Below are 21497 nucleotides of genomic sequence, written 5' to 3'. Positions count from 1 at the left end.
TTGTACTGTGTGACAAGGGAGGCAGACTAGGGAATGGCGATTTGGATACATTGCCAAGGCAGAGACAAACTTAGAATGTGGGAGTTAATAGGAGAAGTATCAATAACTTATTTAGGAAAGACTTTTTAAAAAATTTCTGGTACTAGGGACTAAACCCAGGGGAGCTCTACCACTAACTATATCCCATCCCTTTTTATTTTTTATTTCATTTTGATACAGGGTCTTGCTAAGTTGTCCAGGCTGGCCTTAAACTTGATATCTTCCTGCCTCAGCCTCCCCAGCAGCTGGGATTATAGGAGTGCAATACCACAAATGAAGGAAGACTTTTTGGTGGAAAGAATGTCCAGGATGAGATCAGATGACTCAAAATGGGGAGAATATGTCTTTCAGGAAGATTAAGGATGAGAGATGGTGATGGTATAGTGAAAAGCATATATAGTTTGAATTAGCTGGTCCATCTTGGTATCAATTCCTGTCAATTACTGTTGTGTAACTTGAAGCAAATCAGTTAACCTTTCTGCCATTAACCTCAAAAGCATGGATGTAAATGCATACTTTGCAAGGTTACTTGAAGGATCAAGTAGGGGCATTATATTTGAAGACTGTTTTAAATTGCCACACAGTATGAAATTGAAGTATTAAGTGAAATAATGCACATGACTACCACTTAGCATAGTGCTTACCTATAGTAAATCCTCAATAAATGTAACTGCCTTCTTTACACTATATTGCTATGCTGCTTTGGAATTCCTGTTCTCTTCAAAGATGAGTTTCTAAAAAGCTGGAACCATCTGACATCTACCATTTATCTATTCTTCAGACTCATCTGCTTCTTTCCCTCTTTTCTCATTTTTCAAGTCTAGGTGCTCTGCTCAATCAAGATTTTTATTTTGCTGGGGGTTGGTGTTTTCATGTCCATTTTCTTGTTCAGTCACTGTCTTTCTTGTAAGAGAAAAAGGGGTTGGGAAATTAGGGGGTCAGAAATTTAAGTATTTGGGCCCCAACAACAAAATAGGCTGAACTTTTTTGCTGTAGTATAATTTAAAATCTAAAAATTGTAGAAGGATTTTTCTAGCTTTATAATGGGCTTGTTTTTCATTTAGCCAACAGTGTAATTAGGAAATGTTCTGATTCTTGTTGTCTTATCACTCTATTTTAAAAAATCGTTTATTTTAAGTAAGTTTCAAAGATTATATCCTAGTATGGATAGGAATAATTTTCCTGCTAACTCCATGACCTTTTGTTAAAAGCTCTATTGCTTCTGGGTTTGGGTTGCTAAGGGATTAATCAGTGCAAGTGATGAAATCAACACTGGGGATGAGAGAGGTTTTAAAACAACCGAGATGTTGGCTTGCAGAAAATCCAGTGTAGGTGGAAAAACAGACCCACATGATCCTTCCACTGTGGACCTGCTTAAGACTATGCTTGTCTTGAGGTAAGGACAGAATGCCAAGGACAGGAACAACAGTAGGAGCTATGACTTGAATGTCTCATGACCCCTCCAAAATTCAAGTTGCAAATTAAATTCTAATGTGGTAGTATTACAAAGTCAGCCTCTTAGGAGGTAATTAGGTCCTGAGGGCAGAACTCTCAAAATGGAATTAGCAGCCTTATAGAAGGGCTAGAGGAACAAGACAGGGCCCCTTTTGTTCTCCCATTTCTTCTGATACATGAAGATCCACTATTTGTCCCTTTGGGAGTGTCTAGCAATAAGGTACCATCCTCAAAGCAGAAGTTGAGCTCTCACTGTACACTGAACCTGCCTGTTCCTTGATTTTGGATTTTACAACCTCCAGAACTATGAGAAAAATAAATTACTGTTGTTTTAAATTACTCAGTCCCAGATATTTTGTTACAGTGTCGTGACTGATCTAAGACAGCAAGTGTATCTAACTGATCAAAACATAGGAGGAAAATCCAAGCGTAGAGCATTGTACATAGTAGGTTTTCAACCATAAAGGGAAGAATTATTTAGCACCCATTTTACAGAGCAAGGTGAATAATAATGAGAAAAACAAGTTTCTACTCCTACAAAGCTTGTGACCCCAGTGACAGAAACAAGTGATGAGAGCACAATGAGAAAAACCTTATATTAATATAATTTCCCACAGAGAACTTTAAGAACACATATGAAAGAGCAACAAATTGTCCGGGTCGAAATGGGGAGGGTTGATGCTTCTGAAAGCAATGTAAATGGCATTTTTCACTCAATAACGGTCTGCACAAAATAAATAAATAAGGGGATCAAAACTACTTTTTTTGGCCAGTGAAGTGGAATTTAAAAAAATTATATTTATTAATGGGTACAGTACACTCAGTGCCTTCTAACTCCAAGTCCTCTACCTTTCCACCACATGATGCCACATTTTATTATTTAAAAATATAAAAGCACAAGTATTTATTTAAAAATTGTACACAGACTCGGACCACTGTAGGGAACAGAACTGGAGGAGATGTTTCTCCTTTAGTTTATGACTCATCTTTTCTGCAGCTCTTCTTCTTGGGCTCAGCTCTGATATTTAACTTCTGATTGCACAAGTGGGCTGTGGTTGCCTGCTTTCAAGGGAATTTAGATTGAGGAAGAATGTGGGAGAAACCTTTTGTCTCTGACCCCAGAACTGATGGAAGAGTAGTTGCATGGAGAAGAAGAAAGGGAAGGAGTGGACACTGGTGGTAACAGCTACCAATACTGAAATAGGTTAAAGGAGGTCTGATTACTCTCCACCTTCTCAGCATTGCTGCATTTTCCTGCTCAGAACAGCCCTGCCTGTTCTACTCCCTCTGACCCTCTGCAAAGGACAGGTCTGAAGATATGCAAGTAGTTACTAATGGCGGGGGGGGGGGGGGGGGGGTTCATTTTGGTTGTCAACTTGACAGGTTGAGGGATGCCTGGAAAATTGGTAAAGCATATATCCTCCTATGCCTATAAGGGTGTTTACAGAGAAGATTGACATTTCAGAGAACTGAGTGGGAAAGACCAACGCTCCAATGTGAGCGTCACTATCTAACAGGCTGGGAACCCAGATGGAACAAAAAAGCAGAAGAGGAAATTCCTTCTTTTCTCTCTTTTTCTTCTTGAGAAGGTTCATTTTTTCCTGCTGCTGCCCTTGGACATCAGACTCCCAGTACTTTGGCCTTTGGATTCAGACTGCATCATTGGCCTTATTTCTCATTCTTAGGTTTTCAGCTTCTTGGCTTGAGCAGATTCAGGCTTCCCTGACTCTCCAACCTACAGACAACCATCATGGGACTATTCAGTCTCTGTGAGCCAAACTAATAAATCTCTTTTTATAATCATATATATATATATATGTGTGTGTGTGTGTGTGTGTGTGTGTGTGTGTGTGTGTGTGTCTGTTTCTTTGGAAACCAGACTAATACACTAGTCCAGAGATTATTGAGGGAGTGGGTTACACCTAAAAGTTGCAGCATAGGTGGTCTGATGGCAGTGGGAGGGGGCTCTTTCATACTCAAGAGAGAGACTTTCCTTCTGGAGGAAGGCATGTCCGTAGTCATCAGAGAATGCCCTTATTAGGCACAGGGTATGAATCCCTCATGACCTGACTCTGAAAGCACCATCAGAGAAAAGTTCACACCTGTCCAGGAATTCTATACCCAGCCTTGACCTCTCAAAAGCTTCTTTAAGAAGTCTTGTTTCATTGCAGAAATTGCAAAGATACAGGACAGAAATAAGAAAGAGATAGCCAGTTCTTAAAAGAAATCTGGTCTTCCCCCAGCCTAGAATTTCAGAAGTCTGCAAAGATATCCCTGGCTCCAGATGATCTCTTTGGAATAGTGGAGAGAACCGGATGATGGTTTGGTGCTGAAAAATGGCACCACACACATGGAGTAAAATTCAGAATGAGGAAGAAAAGACACAAAGCCCCATCCTGCCCTGCGTTCCTCCTTGTAAGCACACGGTTTGTTGGAAATTTGATGAGGGATTCTGTTTGCCACCACCTATCAGATGGTGGTTTAAACCATCTACTTAAACAATAGAATAAAGTCAGAGAACTTTAGCACTTTTAAAAAACTGCCACTAGGGATTTAGCAAATATTTAAATCTGGGAAACACAACTTAGGAAACACTGTGAGTGTTTTGGAAAAGACTTCATCTTAGAAAATAAGGAAGCAAACACCCAAGTAAAATCCAACATGTCACTTATAATTAAAGTAGTTTTTATTAAAAGATCACAGAGATAGCAATCAGATAGACAAACATTAAAGAGAGTGATAGTGCAACTCTAAGTTATAGTCTAGAAAGGATGGGTTAGAACTAAACAGTTATAACCACTTAAATTAAATGAATATGAGTAACATTAAAAATTCTGTTCATCTGTCACACTAGTCATATTTCACAGGGAATAGTCATGCTGTGGTAACTGTAGATTTGTGGGGCATGGCTGATGGAAGTGGGTCACTGGAAGTGTTTGTCTTTGCTGTGGTCCCTTCTCCTTGCTCTCTCTGCTTTCTGGCCACCATAAGCGGAGTAGCACTCCTCTGCCATGCCCTTCCACCATGATGTTCTGTCTCACCTTCGGCCTCAAACAATAGAGTTGACTGACCATGAACTGAACCTCTCTGGAACTTAGCCAAAATAAACTTTTCCTCCTCTATTATTCTTGTCAGAATTTTGGGTTACAACAAAGAAAAGTTGACTAACACAGTGGGCCAGGTACATAAACCCAGGAAGAAAACTGGGAAAAGAATTTAGCTTATTGCCTATGATGCACATTTGGATTAGATTCAAAGGGCAATGGGAGCAGAAGTAGCCCTTACCGATCAATGTTCTTTTCCTATTGTTTTGTATTTACAGTCATGCCTTATTTAAAAATGGGGGCACATTTGGAGAAGGGTATTTTTAGGTGATGTTATTGTGTGAACATTATAGTGTGTACTTGTGCAAACTATATTATGTCACTAGGGGATGTAATCTTCTGCAACCTCTGGTATCTATATGCTCTGTTGTTGACCAGAAATTATGCATAATTGTGGGGGAGCTATCATTTCTCCTTTCCAAGAAGCATGAGGGAAAACCCATTTCTCCATTTAGCCCCTCCCATCCAAAAAGGAAAATAAATAAAAGCCCTGTAGTAATTGGGATTTGTCCTTCACAAAGTATACTTCAGTGACCATCTATACCACACAGAGTAGGTATCATTTGCTTACAATTTTTCCAATGTTCTTCTCAATTCTCCCCAACCATGTTACTCAACCTGAGAGGAGTTCTAACCTAAATTTTCCTCCACTTGATTACATACCTGGAGATTTTTTAGAGTCCCTCATCAATTAAGAGCAACTACCTAGTTGTCTCACTTTTCAACTCTTCTCTTTCTGGGGTGCAGAAGCAATCCCAAACTGTTAGTGTGGAGGAACTCATGACTCAGATGGAAAGTACAAGGCTGTTACTGTTCTAAGAAGTGAGAGAAGTCCTAGTGAGAGGGATGGGTTTATGGGAGGTGGGAGTAAATTCTACTGCTAGTTTTTCTTGGCCTTTGGGTAGCTCAACACAGAAGAAAACAGGTAACAATGAGCACCAATGTTCACCTTGGGAAGGGAGGAAAGGTCACAAAGGGCACTGTGCAACCAAATAACTGTCAGTTCTACCAGTGGAATTTGGCTGGGATGAGTTCTCAGCAGCTGGAACGTGTATCAGTGAATATAACAACTGTTTTAGCCCCAGAAGACCAACCCTTTATTTATTTAATTATTTATTTATTTTTTACCTACTGGTTGCTATTTGAGTCTCTACCCAGTCAGAAGTGAGTACAGCTGAGCACAGTAACAGCAGCCCTTCTGCCACCCAAGACTGGGCCTTCTCTGTGACTGAGCCCTAGGGGCATTTCTGTGTAAGGAACACACCAGTAGATAATCTCAAAAGCACGGCATAGAACAGAAAGGAGCCTTCAAAATGATTTATACATTCCAGAAGGATAAAAACCCTGTGGGAGAGTAAGAACACTGAAATGTGCTCATGCATCAAAATCTTAGTCATGAAGCCAATATTCCTAGCAGAGAAAAAAAGAAAAATAAGTGGAGGGGGAAACACAATTTGAGGGTGAAAAGGAAATACCATTTGCAAAGGGAAGAAATCATTATAGAAACCATGGACATGCCAAAACATTTCAATCTTTTTATATGCAACGTTTTTGCCTAGAAACAAAATCTGTATGTTAAAAGAATTAAAATATTCAAGGTAGGCTAAGTCTCTGTAATTAAATTTTGTGTGTAAAGGAATTGTGCAGCTAAAGAAATAATGATGGTGCCTTGTTATCAGAATTTCCACTCCTCTCCTCTCCTCCCTCCTCTTCTTTCCCCTCTTCGTTCTCCTTCCTTTCCTCCCCTCCCTGATCTTCCCCTCCTTTTTCCTCTCCTCTCCCCTTTTTTCCCTTTTAAATAAAACAAATCTAAGAAACTATGGATGGAGGGGTCAACTTAGTAAGAAACTGATGATTACATGAACTATTTCAATAAATAAAAGAATGATTTTCCTTTGGGACAGAGCCTCCTCAGACTAAAAAATGCCCACCCATTTTCTTGAGTGTGTGGAATCTGTCTGTGCTTTTTTGTATTTTAGAACAAATCAAACAATTACAAAAGACTTCTGTAATGCCATGAAACCTGATTGTCAGTTTTTGCTAAAAGACAAGTTCAGCCTTATTAGGTTCTAGGCTAGCCTTCAGAGATTATGAGGTCACTTATATTCCACTAGACTCTGGCTGGGACCCTAAGTGCTAATCACACTGAGCCCTTCTGGTCCTGTTTGCTTTGCCTTTAGAAGACCTGCTTCCTAAACTCCATGATTAGGAAGGGACTCTCAGAGGAGTTCTGTTGTGTAACTCTTGGCTTCTGAGTTAATTTTCTAGGCGACTTACTGTGCATCCTGTGGGTCTGCATGGAATCAGAACCCAGAAATAAGCCAGGGGATCTCATTACAAGTGGGGTACACAGGAATACTGGGCAAGCTTTGATCCCACATGGCTGATACTTGAATCTTCTTCCAGTAAAAAATAACTCAACCTTAGTTGAAGGTGTATGGAATGTCACTTAGCACTATTTGTTCTTTTGAATCCTTGCTAGTGTTTTGTTCTTGGTTAGTTATGGGTGAAAATGCTCCTATATAAAGTCAAAGATGATTCTTCTCTTTGTATATAGAAAGAGCTTATCTTGTTTCTTGTATTAGAAGGGACATGCATGGATTTTTTTAGGTAGGGACTAGATTTAGGAACAGAGACTGAAAATGGAGCTTGAATGTTGCTTTTACTTGTAGGACTCTACCAAAATATTAAGGCAAGAGACTTAAAAGTTTTAGGGAGTCATTCTCATTATCATCACACCTAACAATTACTGATCATTTGCAGTGTGGCAGAACATGTACTGAGTGGGTCTTTGTATGATAATCACATCTAATCCTCCCAAGAATCCCATGAAGCTATCCAGAGAAGCTGCTGTATCTGTAAGAGCTCTGGGTGAAGTGTTTTGCATTTACCTTTGGCCTCTCACTCTAGACACAGTTGTACAACTATGGGCCTCATCAGAAAAATGCAAATTAAAACCATGAGTTATTTAGAATGGCCATCATTAAAAAGACAAGAAATAAATGCTGGAGAGAAAAGAGAACCCTTAGTTACTCCTGGGAATGTAAATTAGTATAGTCATTATGGAAAACAGCATGGTGATTCCTCAAGAAACTAAAACTAAAACTACCATATGACCCAATAATTCCGCAATTGTATATATACCCAAAGGAGTTGAACTCTATACCAAAAAGATACTTACTTGTACCTCTGTGTTCGTTACAGCATGATTCACAATAAACCAAACTGTGGGACTCACCCAAGCACCCTCCAACAGATGAGTGGATAAAGAAAACATGATATATTCACGCAGGGGTGTACCACTTGTCCATAAAGAAAAATGAAATTCTGTCATTTGCTGGAACACGGATTCAACTGGAGAATATTTTGATGAGTGAACCGTGAAACAGACACTGAAAAACAAATACCACATGTTCTCACTATTTTAAGGAAACAATAAGTGAAACTTGTAGAAATATGGAATGGAATAATAGATACTAGAGATGGAGAAAGGTGAGGGGAGGAACTGAAAGAAATTAGGAGGACTGGGAAAGGTGTTGGGGGAGGGGCTTGAGAGTGGAAGAAGGGCGACTGGACATGGTTGATACAATATGTACACATGGATGGAAATATCACAGAAAACTCATCAGTTTGTACAATTAGTATGTATTAATAAATAAAATAATAACGAAAAAGAAAAGACAATGAGAAAAAGAAAGAATAAACTATGCCTCTACCTCAGATGGAGTTGGGAGGGGAAGTAGGAGGTTATCAACCTGTGATAGAAGCAAATCCTAGAGATGTGAGGGATGGATTACAGCACAGGCTGGTTACTGTTAGGGAAATCCATTTTTAGACGACACAGACTTATTAGAATATAAACTCCAAAAAAAGGCAAGCACCACGATTATTTCACCCAATATAATATTTTCAGTGCCTGGCATAGTTCCTGGAATAGAATAGTGGCTCAATAAATAATTGAACAAATGGATGCTACTATTGAGTATACTGGCTTCATTCCTGAAATTTGTTTTAGGTTCCTTGGCAGAGGGGATTGTTGAACTAAAACATCCTACTGTTGAATGCTTATACAATGTTAGGGCAAGCAACATGTTCACATGTTCTTGATGCAAACATGTTATGCAAGAATAGATGGTCTTTCTAGTACTCACAATGCACATTTGTGGAAAGAAAGGTAATTAGTCTTAAGAAACATAAAGCAAACTTTAGCTTATGGAATGGCAATTAGAAACTAATAATTTCCTGTATTGCTGAAGTTCCTGTCTAACTAAGTCCATGTTCTGAATACCAAATATTCCCAGGTTCTACCTGTTCCTCTGTGTCCTGATCCCATTCTAGAAGTCCCCAGATCCTCCCCTACTTTCTTGGTCTGTTGCCTGCCTCTTTGTCCATTTCAGACGAATGGCCTTAGGATTTGAAGTGACCACTGCTTATCATTTGTAAGCTGCCCTGGATTTTATTTTTTTGATTTCCCTTGGCTTCATCTCTATTATGTGTAAGTAAGGACTGTCTTTTTGCCCTTATGAAGTCGAACTTCCTCCAAGGTCTTTGCTTCTCTGGGAAGGCAACTCATATCTTTTGAGAATGTGCCAGACATTCTCCATCCTGTGCTCCATCCTTTTTATAATCACAAAATAATTACTACTAACATCATCTGACAATTATTTTGGAGTGTTATAATTAATATGCTACTTGTTGGACTGAGTCGTATCTGAAATGTACACAGAAATGTGAGCAGCCCAGGAAATGGAGGGTAGAGTCACCTTAAGAGGTTTAAATTACATCCTGTGAGAAGTAGGGATGGGTGGAAGGATTTGAAATGGAGGATTCATGTGAGCAATGTTCGTAGTATAATTTGTTCTTGATCATATCAGTGCAGCATTATGAAAAGCAAGCCCTGCATAATACCACTGGGGTTTTTGAGACAGAAAGGCACGTTTGTCTTTACACAAAATGATCCCGGTTTCTTTTGCATTTTTAGTTTTCATTCCTATTCTAGTTCTTCTCCTCTAGCTCATTACTCGCTGTCAAGTTCTCAACTATTGCTTACTTACCTCTTTATACTTGTCTCCCTGTAGCAACCTCAGACCTCTTTTCTATTGATTGGTAGTTGGAAAAACAAATACAAAGATTTCTATTACAATTCTATACATATTTTGAATTGCTATTAAAATAATTATTGGTAGTTTGTAAATGTTGCCTCTTCTTCCCTAAACCCCCACCCTGGCTCACTGAGTGCTCTGGCTTTGTGTTGTATCTTCCTAGTTACTTAAAGCTTTCTCTCTCCATACCTTACAACTTGATTTTTCTGGATGATGAAATGGCAGTTACCAAAGACTCTGACAAGCACTAGACAAATGCAAGTGGCATAATACATTTTTTTTATTAGACAAATATGTAGATAGGAAATTCAAAGAAGAAAGAGCTACAGGTATAGGGTCAGGCCCACACCAGGGGCTTGATGACAACATAACCATTTACTTCGAAGTTCAGAGCCCTCCAGTCCAGGATATTAGAATTGAGAGAGGAACCCTGATACACAAACTGGATCTCTTCTGGAGACAGCACAGAGTCCCACATGTACAAATCTCCGATCTCACCCACAAAGGACTGGCTCCTATCAAAACCGCCTCCATAGGAATCCTGCTCCTGTCCCAGGACAATCTTGGGGTGAGGTTCCACGGAGTATCCCTGCCTCAGACCCTTTTTCACCAAAGGTTTCCCATTGATCCAAAATTCAGCAATGCCTGAGGAGGACTCCCAGCTGGTACAGATGTGTACTGGGGCAGGGAAGTCTTCAAAAACTTTGGCTGTGACTTTGCTCCGTCCAATATATAGACTATACTGTCCAACTTTTTCTTTATAAATTAGTAGTTCATTATCCTTGCCCTGAGCGTTGTAGGAGAAGAGGCTGTAGGGGCGGGAAAGGTCACTATAGGCTCGCAAACACAAGGTCAAGTTCTGCAGAGGCTCCTTCAGCTGTGTGATCAAATTCACATAATCACTAGAAGATTCTCTAGGGAACACAAATACCTTTCCACTGAGGTCTGTGAGATAAAATAAGAAATACAATGACTTTCACCATAAATTCAGGGGAAAATTATCCCAGATTCAACTTCTTTTCTCATCTCAGGCTCCTTGAACAATTCCCCTTGACCTCCCTACCTGTCTGAGCGAAGGCTCCCAGGAGGTTGGTGAGGACAGAGACACAAAATAACAGCTTGTCCATGTCCTTGGCCTGAAGTGGGGCAGCAGCTGCAGTGACAAAGGTAGCAGAGAGCACGGTGGCTGTCCACTTAGCTCCTGAGACTCACATTCCTCTACCGCAGGCTTTATGTGCACTTCGGGTGACAATGGGGAGCACCAATGATGTGTGAGTGACTTTCCAGGCCCTCCTCCTGGTGCAGGCAATCAGAGATGCTGATGGAAAGGAAGGGTGAGGCCCTGGCCTGGAAAATCAATGGGAGTTACTTATTAAACACAGGTAACTGCCAGAGCACTAACCCCTGTGACCCAGATTTTGTTGCTGGGAAGAGGTTGAATGTGGAGCTTCAGGGTTATGGATGAGATTAGGGGCTGGGCTGGCCACATCAGAAGGCTCTAACTCTGCTCCCTAGAGGCCCCTTCTTCTGATGGCCTGGTGCTGTGACAGGAGCTCCTGAGCCTTTTATAGTTCTGTGAAACAATCTTCATTTGTAGGTCATTCTGGGATTCTGTTTTCTCCTGAAGACTCCAAATAGCCCTTTACTCTTGATTAACTCAATATTGAGTAATATATCTAGGCTTGTGAAAGGGAAAGAGACAGTTGGAGTACAGACTTTTGTCCCCTCGTAGCTTAGTATTTTTCTACTGTTACTTGGCTCTTTTTCTTCTTTTGTGTATCATGGCACTTTCTTATCCTATATTTTCTCATTTCTCATTTTGACCTTTTTCTGGTGACATAATACCTGCAGAGATGTCAGCATCTCTTCCAGTTTTTTCCTCTTTTGAGTTCTTGGCCTCTGAGGGTGTATTTAATTGATCTTTGGTGATGACTCCATGAATATATTACACTCATATTTATTCACTAATTCCCAGGCACTACATTGGGTGCCGGGAAGTCAGTGGTGACTGACCCTTGCACAATCCCTGTGACCTTCATCTCCATTCTCTCTGCTACTACTTACGTAGCCACACTTTATTAGCTGCTGCTCAAACCTGCTTTTCCTGTAAGATATCAAACAGGTTTTCCTTTTCATCTGTACTACTTTTCTTCTCTCTCATCACTAAATTTTATGGAATCTGCGTTGTCTATCTTCTAATTCATTCTCTGTTCTCTTAGCTCACTACAGGCCTTCTGATCAACGTTTTCAATGGCACAATAACTGCCACCAGTAATTAACTTTCTCTACTATTGTTCAGATTATCCTTATCTCTGGGAAGTTTCCATTATCTTCTTTTTTTTTTTTTTTTTCTGGTTGAATTACGGTTGTGAAGATTTATCTGACTTGTGGCACAGTAAGGGTAGGTATTGGAGTTGGAGTTACACAGCCTGTTACATCCTGAATTAAATACTAATCCTTCTGCTTAGAAGCCCATGCTGTTTCCCATCTTGTTCCAGCTTGGCTGTAAACTCTGAATCAAATCCTATTCTTCAGTCTAACACCTCTAATTGTTGTTCTTCATAGATGCCTGGCTTTCATGGTTTTGTTACTTCTAGTTATTTCTTTAATTGTCTTGCATTTCTCTCTTATCTTTCTCTGTTTCTTGAAATTCTAACTGTTCTTCAAAATTAATCTTGAGAGTAATCTGCTTCATGTAGCCTCTTATGGCTTGGTTGTGAGGTTTCTCCTAAAAGGTTATGTGTGAGCCAATGCAAGAAGGTGCAGAGAGGAAATGATTGGGTTATGAGAGCCTTAAATCAATCAGTGAATTAATCACTTGATGGGATTAATTGAGTGGTAGCTGAAGGCAGGTGGAGTGTGGCTGGAGGAAGTGGGGTATCAGGGGCATGGCTTTGGGATATATATTTGTATCTGGTGAGCAGAGTCTCTCTCTCTCTTTCTACTTTCTGAACATCATGTGAGTAGCTTTCTTCTGCCACATTCTTTCGCATGTTGTTCTGCTTCACCTTGAGACCTGAGGAATAAAGCCAGCTGTCTATGAATTGAGAGTTCTGAAACCATGAGCCCTTAAATGAACTTTTCCTCCTCTACAGTTGTTCTGGTTGGGCCATTTCAGTAGCAGCAGTGCAGACGCTAACTAAAACAAAGACTTTGTTGATGACCCAACAGGACATTAATTTTGCCTCTTTTGGACTCCTCAGAAGGTCTTAACCAAAGGCTTGGCGTAGGATTCCAGTGTCTCCATTTATTAATGGTTGACTATCATCCAAGCCATTAAAGCTCTCTGAACCTCAGATTCCTTCTTTGCAAAACAAAGATAGAACTATCTACCTTACAGTACTTTGGGGGAGGATAAATGAAAAAGTATGATATGCATAAAGTGCATAGAACATTATCTTGTTGGCTACTATTATCAGTTTGAAGCCTTTTTTGTCTATTGCCATGGACTGCCTTGAATTGAAAATATTAGCATATTTGTCTCTTATCTCCTTTAGGCAAAAGATGGTTACTTGGTCTTATTCATATTTACATCACTCATATGATATTTTTTAACATGTGAAAGGAACCTTAGATATGTTTGTGCAATCAAAGGGCACAGGTAGGGTAAGGACTTTTTACATGCAAAAGTTTAGTAGCAATGCAAAATAAGATAAAATATGAGCAGGTGACACTATAAATAGGAGCGGGGAGGTAACCTTTATTGTGAACCCTGGGAATATGCAGTTCCTGGTCCCAGATGTTGATTAATGAGTGTCATAAAATTCACAGAACAGGGTTCACCAGCTGCTTCTAGTTTTCATCATAAATTAACAAATTTTCATTCTGTCAACAAAAAGTGGTTTAGATATTAATATAGAAGATTTTTTTTTTTTTTTTTTGATATGAGATGAATCCATGGAGCTGGACTGGGGGATGAGAGACTAGAGGTAAGGAGGTTTGTACTGCTGTTGGGGTCAAGCACCGGGGCTGATAGTTGCCCATGAAAGTGTGTTGAGACACTGTGAAGAAGCAATCTTGGTTGAAAAGCAGGGTTCATTGTAGGATGGGAAAGAAGGAGAAAAAATGGGGCCTGATTATTTCCTTCTCTGGAATATATTTTTCAGGCTTTGTAAGAGAATTGACTGTGCTTCAACAGTCATCGAGTTGGAAACCAAGGATTATTTCTCTATACAATGTCAGCATATAGGGAAATAAATCCTGGGTCTTCAGAACTGAGTGGTGTTCTCAAGGTGAACCAAAACCTGCTATTGCCATGAGGCTCCTGGGTGCCTTCCTGCCTGTGAACATGCAGATATAGGTGGGTTCCTGTCTGATGGTTCCAGAAGGGTTGAGCGTAAGAGAGGAAAGACGACAGGATGCTGAAGAGAAGCAGGGCCACCTGTGTGCCTCAAGCAGAGTTGTCCTGGGTCAGTCAGTTGGCATAAACTTGAGTTTGACCTCAGAAAAAAAAGGGAAAGAAGGCATTGGCAACACCAGAAAGGGGACCTGACTGGGAGCTGCAAGAAGGCAGGGAGTGAGGTATGACAAAAGTTCACTGGAAGGATTAAAGAATACCTTAAAGATATCTTCTAAGGTCTGAGGTGTTTATGGATGAAAAGAAGTCACAACAGCTATTAAAAGTGCTGGACAGGAAGAAAGAGACTGAAGTAAAATGTAAAGTTCTTAGTACTAAGAACTTTAGTACTAAGAGTTATTTTTTGTATGTTCTGTTAGCTAAAGTTTACTTATAAGCATTTTAGAGGCATTGGAGGAATTCGGAATAGTGATTATTACCCTGAAATGGAGTTGTACAAAATCAAAGCTACACAATTTCATTCTGATGGAAGAGTGTTATAGAAAAGGAAAAGATGAGAATTTAAAAATAAAAATATGTAGAATATAGAACCTAACTAAATTTTACTCCAAAATTTTGACTGCATATTATCTTAATCCATTTTCTGTTGCTATAACTGATTACCACAGACTGGCTAACTTATAAATAATAAAAGTTTATTTAGCTTACATTTCTGGAGGCTGGGGAGTCCAAGAACATGGTACCAACACCTGATGAGAGCCTTCTCTCCACATGATAAAATGGAAAAAGAGATCATGTAGTGAGACACAGCAAGCATGCCAGAGAGAGCCTGCTTTTATAACAAAGATAAGCTTTTAATCCATTAACCCATGAGTGACCCGTCACCTCCTAAAGCTTCCATCTCTCAAAACACTGAATGTTATTTTGGGGATTAAGTTTCCAAAACATAAAATTTGGGGGCATATTCAAACCGCAGCACATATAATTTTTAAAAGTATGATGCTACTAGTGCAGTTAGGATCATAGAGAGTGGGTTAATTTGGAGGAGATGGAAGATAGGTGATAAGTTCAATTCCCAAAATGCTGAACATTTGCATTCATTGGTTGGAGGTGGGACAAGAGTTGGGGCTTGGCAGAAGGGGAAGGACCCTGTGCAGTGCCATGGAAACCAACTTAGCACACGTTTCCAGGAAGCAGTGTCCTGTGCCATTAAATGCATCAGAGAGATCTAAGTAGTACAGATGCTGGATTTTGCAATAAAAATTTCATTGGTGACCTTTGAAAGAGCAGTTTTTGTAAAGTGGGCATGGCAGAATTCAAGTTTCAGGGGATAATGGGGGTGGGGAAAAGAAGGGAGTCTATTTCCTAAGGTTCAGTGGTTTTGACAAGAAACAAAAGGAAAGAAAACCAGATTCTCCTTAGGAAACTCAGAGTCCAATGTGTATTTTTTTCCCTGGCACAGATCATAGATTGTCTCTCTTTGACAGATTGGTTATTTTGTCTCTGTTTCTCACTCCATAATATGTCCTCCAACAATGGAGGAAAATCAGTATCCACCTGAGATTATGACTGACCTTTCTACCCAAGTAGCTTTTTCAAACTCTAAATGCCAGGCTCCAGGCTGCTGGCAGACTTCTACTTCTGCTTCTCAACTCTGGAATCTTCACAAATTGGCCTGTCACTTTTCAGGTGCTGTTGACACACCTCTTTGAGGTGAATAGATCTAACCTCATAGATGAATCAATGTCACTATTGTGAGAGTGGGCTTTGTATAAAAGTGAGTTTGTCCACCTCTTGCTCTCTCTGCTGTGCTCACCCACTACTGAAACCTTCAGCCATTTTTTTTAAATTTATTTTTATTGTAAACAAATGGGATACATCTTGTTTCTCTGTTTGTACATGAAGTAGAGGCATACTGTTTGTGTAATCATACATTTACATAGGGTAATGGTGTTTGATTCATTCTGTTATTTTTTCCTTCCCCCCACCCCTCCCACCCCTCTTTTCCCTCTATACAGTCCCTCCTTCCTACATTCTTGCCTCCCCCCCCCCATTATGTGTCATCATCCGCTTATTGGCGAGATCATTTGTCCTTTGGCTTTTTGAGATTGGCTTATCTCACTTAGCATGTTATTCTCCAATTTCATCCATTTGCCTGCAAATGCCATAATTTTATTATTCTTTAGGGATAAGTAATATTCCATTGCGTATGTATACCACCGTTTCTTTATCCATTCTTCAGCCATTTTTTTTTTTTTTTTTTTTTTTTTGTGGTGCTGAGGATCGAACCCAGGGCCTTGTGCTTACAAGGCAAGCACTCCACCGATTGAGCTATCTCCCCAGCCCATTCAGTCATCTTTTAATGCAGCAAAGATGTCCTTCCCAGATGTGACCCCTTGATCTGGGACTTCCCACCCTCCAGAACCATGAGTCAAATATATTGCTATTATTTATAAATTATCCAGTTCTGTGGTATTCTGTTATAACAGCACAAAGTGGAGTAAGGCAGAAAACTGATCCTGAGAAGTGAGGCTGTTGCTATAGCAAATACCTGAAAATATAGAAGCAGCTTTGGAACGGAATAATGGCTGGAGGTTGGAAGAATCTGCAGGAGCAGGCTAGAAAGAGCCTACACTTCCACAATAGAGGATGAAGAACCATTCTGGTGAGGGCTCAGAAGTAAAGAACTTGAGGGAAAGTCTAGAATTTAGAGATTATGTGAGTGGTTGTGACGAAAATACTGACAAAAATATTGACGGTGAATGACATTTGATGAGATCTCAGATGGAACTGAGGAACAAGGAATTGAACACTAGAGTCAAGGCCATCCTTGTCATACAGTTGCAAAAAAATGATGGGATTGTGTCTGTGTTCTAGGGCTTTAAGGAAGTCAGAATTTAAAAGCAATGGACTTTTAGCATAAGTTCATAAATGGACATTTAGCATAAGACATATCTACGCATGCAAGTACTTTATGTCTCCTTTTGACTGCTTACAGAAAAAACAAAAGGGGAGAGAAATAATTTAAAGATGAATCTGTAATTAAAGGGGAAACATAGGTTTTGATTTCATAGGCTAGAGGGGAATTTGCCTCAGGATGTGTACTTGACTTTGAACTTTTTAGATGGCACAGGAACTAGTTAAGACTCAGTGTTAGTGGAATAAAATGAACGTATTTTGCATGTGAGAAGGACATGCATTTTGGGTGCCCAGGTGAAATGCCATGGTTTGAATGGATCCCTCAGAGTTTATGTGCCAAGATCTTACCGTGATGCAACAGTGTTGAGAAGTGGAGTCTTGAAGAAAGAGATTAAGATTAGGTCATGAGGACTCTGGATTAATGTCATTCCTCTAAGAGTGGGTGTGTTGTAAAAGCAAGTTTGGCTCCTTCTTGCTGTTTTGCAGGTGATGCCTTCTATGGTGTTAGAACACAGCAAGAAGGCTCTCACCACATGCAGCCCCTCGATCTTGGACTTTCCAGCCTTCAGAATCATGATCCTAATAAACTTTTAGTATTTACAAATTACCTGGTCTCTGCTTTTCTGTTATAGCAGCGCACAATGGACCAAGACAATGCCTGAGATTGTGACTGACTTCTACTGCAGTACCTTTTTCAGATTCTAAATGCCAGGCTCCAGGCTACTTAGGAGACTTCTACTTCCCTTTCTCAATTCTGGTATCTTCACAAATTGGCTTGTCACTCTCCAGACCCTGCTGATACATGGGAGTCTTTTCTTGATCTCAGTTCTCTGTTCCTAATTTCAGGCTTCGTTTATAAAAGAAAATGCCTGCTAACTTTGTTATTTTCTTCTTTTGGATTCAATGAAACATCTAGACTAAGTGACCTCACCAAGATCTCATTTTAAATTCAGAATTCAACTGAACCTACTCTCTGGGATAGCACAATGTCTCTTTCTAATTTTCTGTCCTTTACATTCCTATATTACTTCCTTTTGAGCCACTTATTTTCTGTAGTCTTTATAAAATTTAGCTTTTGTTACTGAAATAGTTTTTTAAAAAATATTTTTGGTTATAGATGGACACAATAACTTTATTTTAGTTATTTATTTTTATGTGGTGCTGAAGATTGAACCCAGTGTCTCACACATACTAGACCAGTGCTTTACCACTGAGCTACAGTCCCAGTCCCAGAAATGCATTTTTTATCCATCTTTTTATTTTTATTTTTAAAAATATTTTTTGTTATAAATGGACACAATACCTTTATTTTATTTTATTTTATTTTATTTTTATATGGTGCTGAGGATTGAACCCAGTGCCCCACCCATGCTAGGCAAGTGCTCTGCCACTAAGCTACAGCTCCAGTCTTTATACATCTTCTTTTTTAGTGTAATTTTTTTTTTTTATAAAATTTGCCTTTCATTAGAGCCCACTGTCACAACCATATCCTTGCTGTTCATGATCCTTTCATGACACCAGCATCTGAGAGTGAGATGTGCAAAAGAGAAAAATATAATGACAGGGACTCAGTGTAACTCTGTACCTGGAGTATGTTGATGGGAAAATTTCCCTTACTTGGATGTAGGAATATATTTCTCAGTCTACAGTGACAGGGAAAACATGATTGATGAAACAGGGACAGATTTCTTATATGTGTGGCTTAGAGGTGTTGTCTAGAGCCGTCTTGCTTTGCTCTTATCATTTTACCTTTTCTTATGCCATGTTTGGGTGCAAACCCATGACTTACAGTTCATGTCAGAACAAGAGTTTTTCCATATTGACCCATTTCACTGACAGCCTTAAACCTTCAGAATAAGAGAAAGTGCCTCACAGAAGCTGACAGAGTTCACCTTCCTGGGCAGCTCCAGCTTCTGTGAATGTTGTCTTCTGTATCTGCATTTGGAAAAGTCATCAATGGCTCTTGCCCACCTTGACCACATCATTTTTCCTGAGCATGCTGGCTAGTTCAGAGACATATTCATTGGTTACTGTGCCACACAGCCTCACAGGTCAGAATCAAGCAATCTTCTTCGTATTTGTCAAGTGTTAGGTGGTTGTCTGGAAATTCCTAGGGTAGCGTCTTTGTGAACACAAGTATGCGTCCCAGTGGTGCATGCTGCCTTTCACATTGGTCTGATGATAGAAGTTGTCCACATGATATCTTGTTCCACTTGCACTTCTGTGACACTGCAATAACCCACTTCTTGATATCCTTTTTTACTATGAAACTTTCCTGTTCTAATGACACAGTCCATGAAGTAAACAGTATTTTATTCACCACATCTATGTTCATGGACTTGGTCTGTATTTCCTACATTAAAATCCTTATCACCTTCACCATGCTTGGAGCTGCCTCAGCTTGGGACCTGGGGACCTCAAGATGGTCATTGTTCTGTACAGCTGTCACTATTGCCCATCTCCCATCCAAGTACTAATCAGACCTGGTCTTTCTTAACTCCCATGATCAGATGGGATTGGGTATATTTGGGGTGGTATGGCCATAGACTACTAGTGCCCATAAACAATTGGATGAATTAAATACAAAAGAGGCCACCTATCAGAGACCTACACTATCATTCCTCTGCTGTGGAACTCTGCTGTTTACAGTCTCAGTACATAGAGGCCAAGGACACCCTGTATACAACTGTGGACAGAAGAATTTCTTCACAGGTTGACTCATTTCATCAGGAGACCTTTAGTCTAGGGCAATGTTTTTCCTGCTCACAAACATTTTCTATCCCACAAGTGGACCAAATAGAAAGCTTTGTTGTGAATTGGCTCAAACACGTAGACTGCTCTTCCACTTAAGCTCTAAAAGGAAGGCAGAGGCTAGGATTTCCGCTCAGGGTGCTCATTACCTGGAGGCGGCGGCGCGCCAGGCGTACTTTGATGACTTTTTCTTATGTGTGAGCATTTTGATTGAAAGTCCTCCTGACTCCCACTTCACCTGGCCATTCGGTTCTTGACTTTTGTCTGAGTGGACCAGAACTAGTGATGATGATGGCAGAAATAACTTCAGTGAAAGAATCCCAGGGACCACCTGAGACTCTCCCTAGTCCCATGATTTGAGTAATATGGCCCTTAATAGGCATTTCAAAAAGGCTTCCTTACCATTTGCTGATTGAAAAGTAAATAGTTTCAGCAGAGAGGTCCTTTTTCCAGGAATCCAACCCTACTGGCCACTTAAATAGTATATATTTAGGTGGAGTACCCATTACTTATGTAGGAGAAAACAGATTTTTTTTTTTTAAAACCACATTATTCTTGCAGCCTTGGAAGCTGAGCAGAGGAAGAACAGATGGGTGGCTTTTCTCAAAGAATGGTGCCTTCGTTTTTGATGTCCTCTTCTTAACTATTTATTTTCTTCTTCCTTGAAAGCTTTTGAGAATTGCTCATTCTGTAGTGGCCACATGGTAACTATTTAGGTTGGTGGTGGCTAATTCTGAGCAAGTGGCTTTGATTGCTCTCCTCTTAAGTGAAAACTGCAGTTTTCAATGAATCAGGTTCCCCAAATGCCTTTTACTCTTCTGCTGGGTGGGTAGGGTGGAGTGAAGCAGACCAAGGTTATTTTTGCCATGTGTCTTTTCCCACTGGAATTTTTCTTCCGAAGAGCACTTCTCTGCCCTTATCACACATTTTTTTTTCCCCTTGGATGGGTAGTTATGTATGTAATTAAGAAAAATTTCATGTATATCCATCGTGAGACATAGCTAGAAAATACACTGCAAAACCCTCAGTATAGCAGCATCTATTTTCATACACTCCTATATTTTGGGAATAAGTGACTCATTATTTTAGCCCCAAGGTCAGTTCTTTCCATTTTTCTGTCTTATTCTTTTGTCATAGTTTTTAAAGCACAGAAGCAGGCCTGAGGCACATTTTTGGTCACCTGTAATTTTCTCTTCCTCCAACAGACTTCTGGAGTTCATGGGTCCCAGGCACAGTGGGTGTCTTCTCCTTGAATCTCCCATATCTCTCATTTGAAAGACCAGGCACATTAATAGGTGATATGAACATCTCAGTGATGATCAGTGTCTGACACACATTTAGGGGTAACTCTGAAGCTGAGGCTCCTATTTCCCTAGGGGTTCTGAAATGTGTTTGAAAATTCTCTGAAATTGTGTGCAAAATAATGTGCATGCAGGCACATGTGCATATTCTGATCAGATTTTCAAAAGATGTCTCTGAATTACCAGAGGTGAAAATCTATTGCTCTAGAATAGGGTTTTGCAAAACTTTATTTGGTTGAGAATTTAGAATGAACTAAATTTTGTATTGCAGTGCTGTATGTATATATGCATATACATACATATAAATATATCTTAATCAAAATGATCATAAAACAGTACAAAGGCTTATGTCAGGAAAATTCCGAACTGTTTGAGAAATGAGAGGTAGTCATGTGGGACTAGAGAGGAGTGAATATAAAAGAGAATGATAGGAAATATATTTGAAGATGTGGGCTCCATAGGTGATGTCAAATGTAGAGGTTGCCTTCATCATCTTTACCACCATCATCATCATCATCTACAATGCTTT

The 21497-nt window shown here is 39.8% G+C and overlaps 1 protein-coding gene and 1 long non-coding RNA gene across 2 annotated transcripts; one reads left to right on the top strand and one right to left on the bottom strand.

Moving 5' to 3' along the window:
- Positions 1–9956: 9956 nt before the first annotated feature.
- On the bottom strand, positions 9957–10923 carry APCS (amyloid P component, serum). The gene is made up of 2 exons (XM_079102566.1): positions 10764–10923; positions 9957–10645 (listed from the first exon to the last, which is right to left on the bottom strand). Exons 1-2 carry the CDS (start codon positions 10825–10827, stop codon positions 10038–10040), a joined length of 672 nt encoding a protein of 223 aa, XP_078958692.1. The 5' UTR covers positions 10828–10923; the 3' UTR covers positions 9957–10037.
- An 850-nt stretch (positions 10924–11773) lies between these two features.
- LOC306639209 lies at positions 11774–17493 on the top strand. The gene is made up of 3 exons (XR_013757576.1): positions 11774–12101; positions 13807–14000; positions 17403–17493. It is a non-coding gene; the product is annotated as an uncharacterized lncRNA (long non-coding RNA).
- The last annotated feature ends 4004 nt before the right edge of the window (positions 17494–21497 follow it).

Source organism: Sciurus vulgaris (genome assembly GCF_902686455.1).
Source record: "Sciurus vulgaris genome assembly, chromosome: 1".
Taxonomy (NCBI): Eukaryota; Metazoa; Chordata; class Mammalia; order Rodentia; family Sciuridae; genus Sciurus; species Sciurus vulgaris.
This window is presented reverse-complemented; position numbering and strand designations above follow the sequence as displayed.

Bases quoted from the DNA above. Each gene is read 5' to 3' on its own strand.
- APCS (XM_079102566.1), bottom strand. From the start codon at position 10,827: ATGGACAAGCTGTTATTTTGTGTCTCTGTCCTCACCAACCTCCTGGGA. The intron at 10,646-10,763 runs GTAGGGAGGTCA...TTTATCTCACAG, and splicing joins GGGAGCCTTCGCTCAGACAG to ACCTCAGTGGAAAGGTATTT.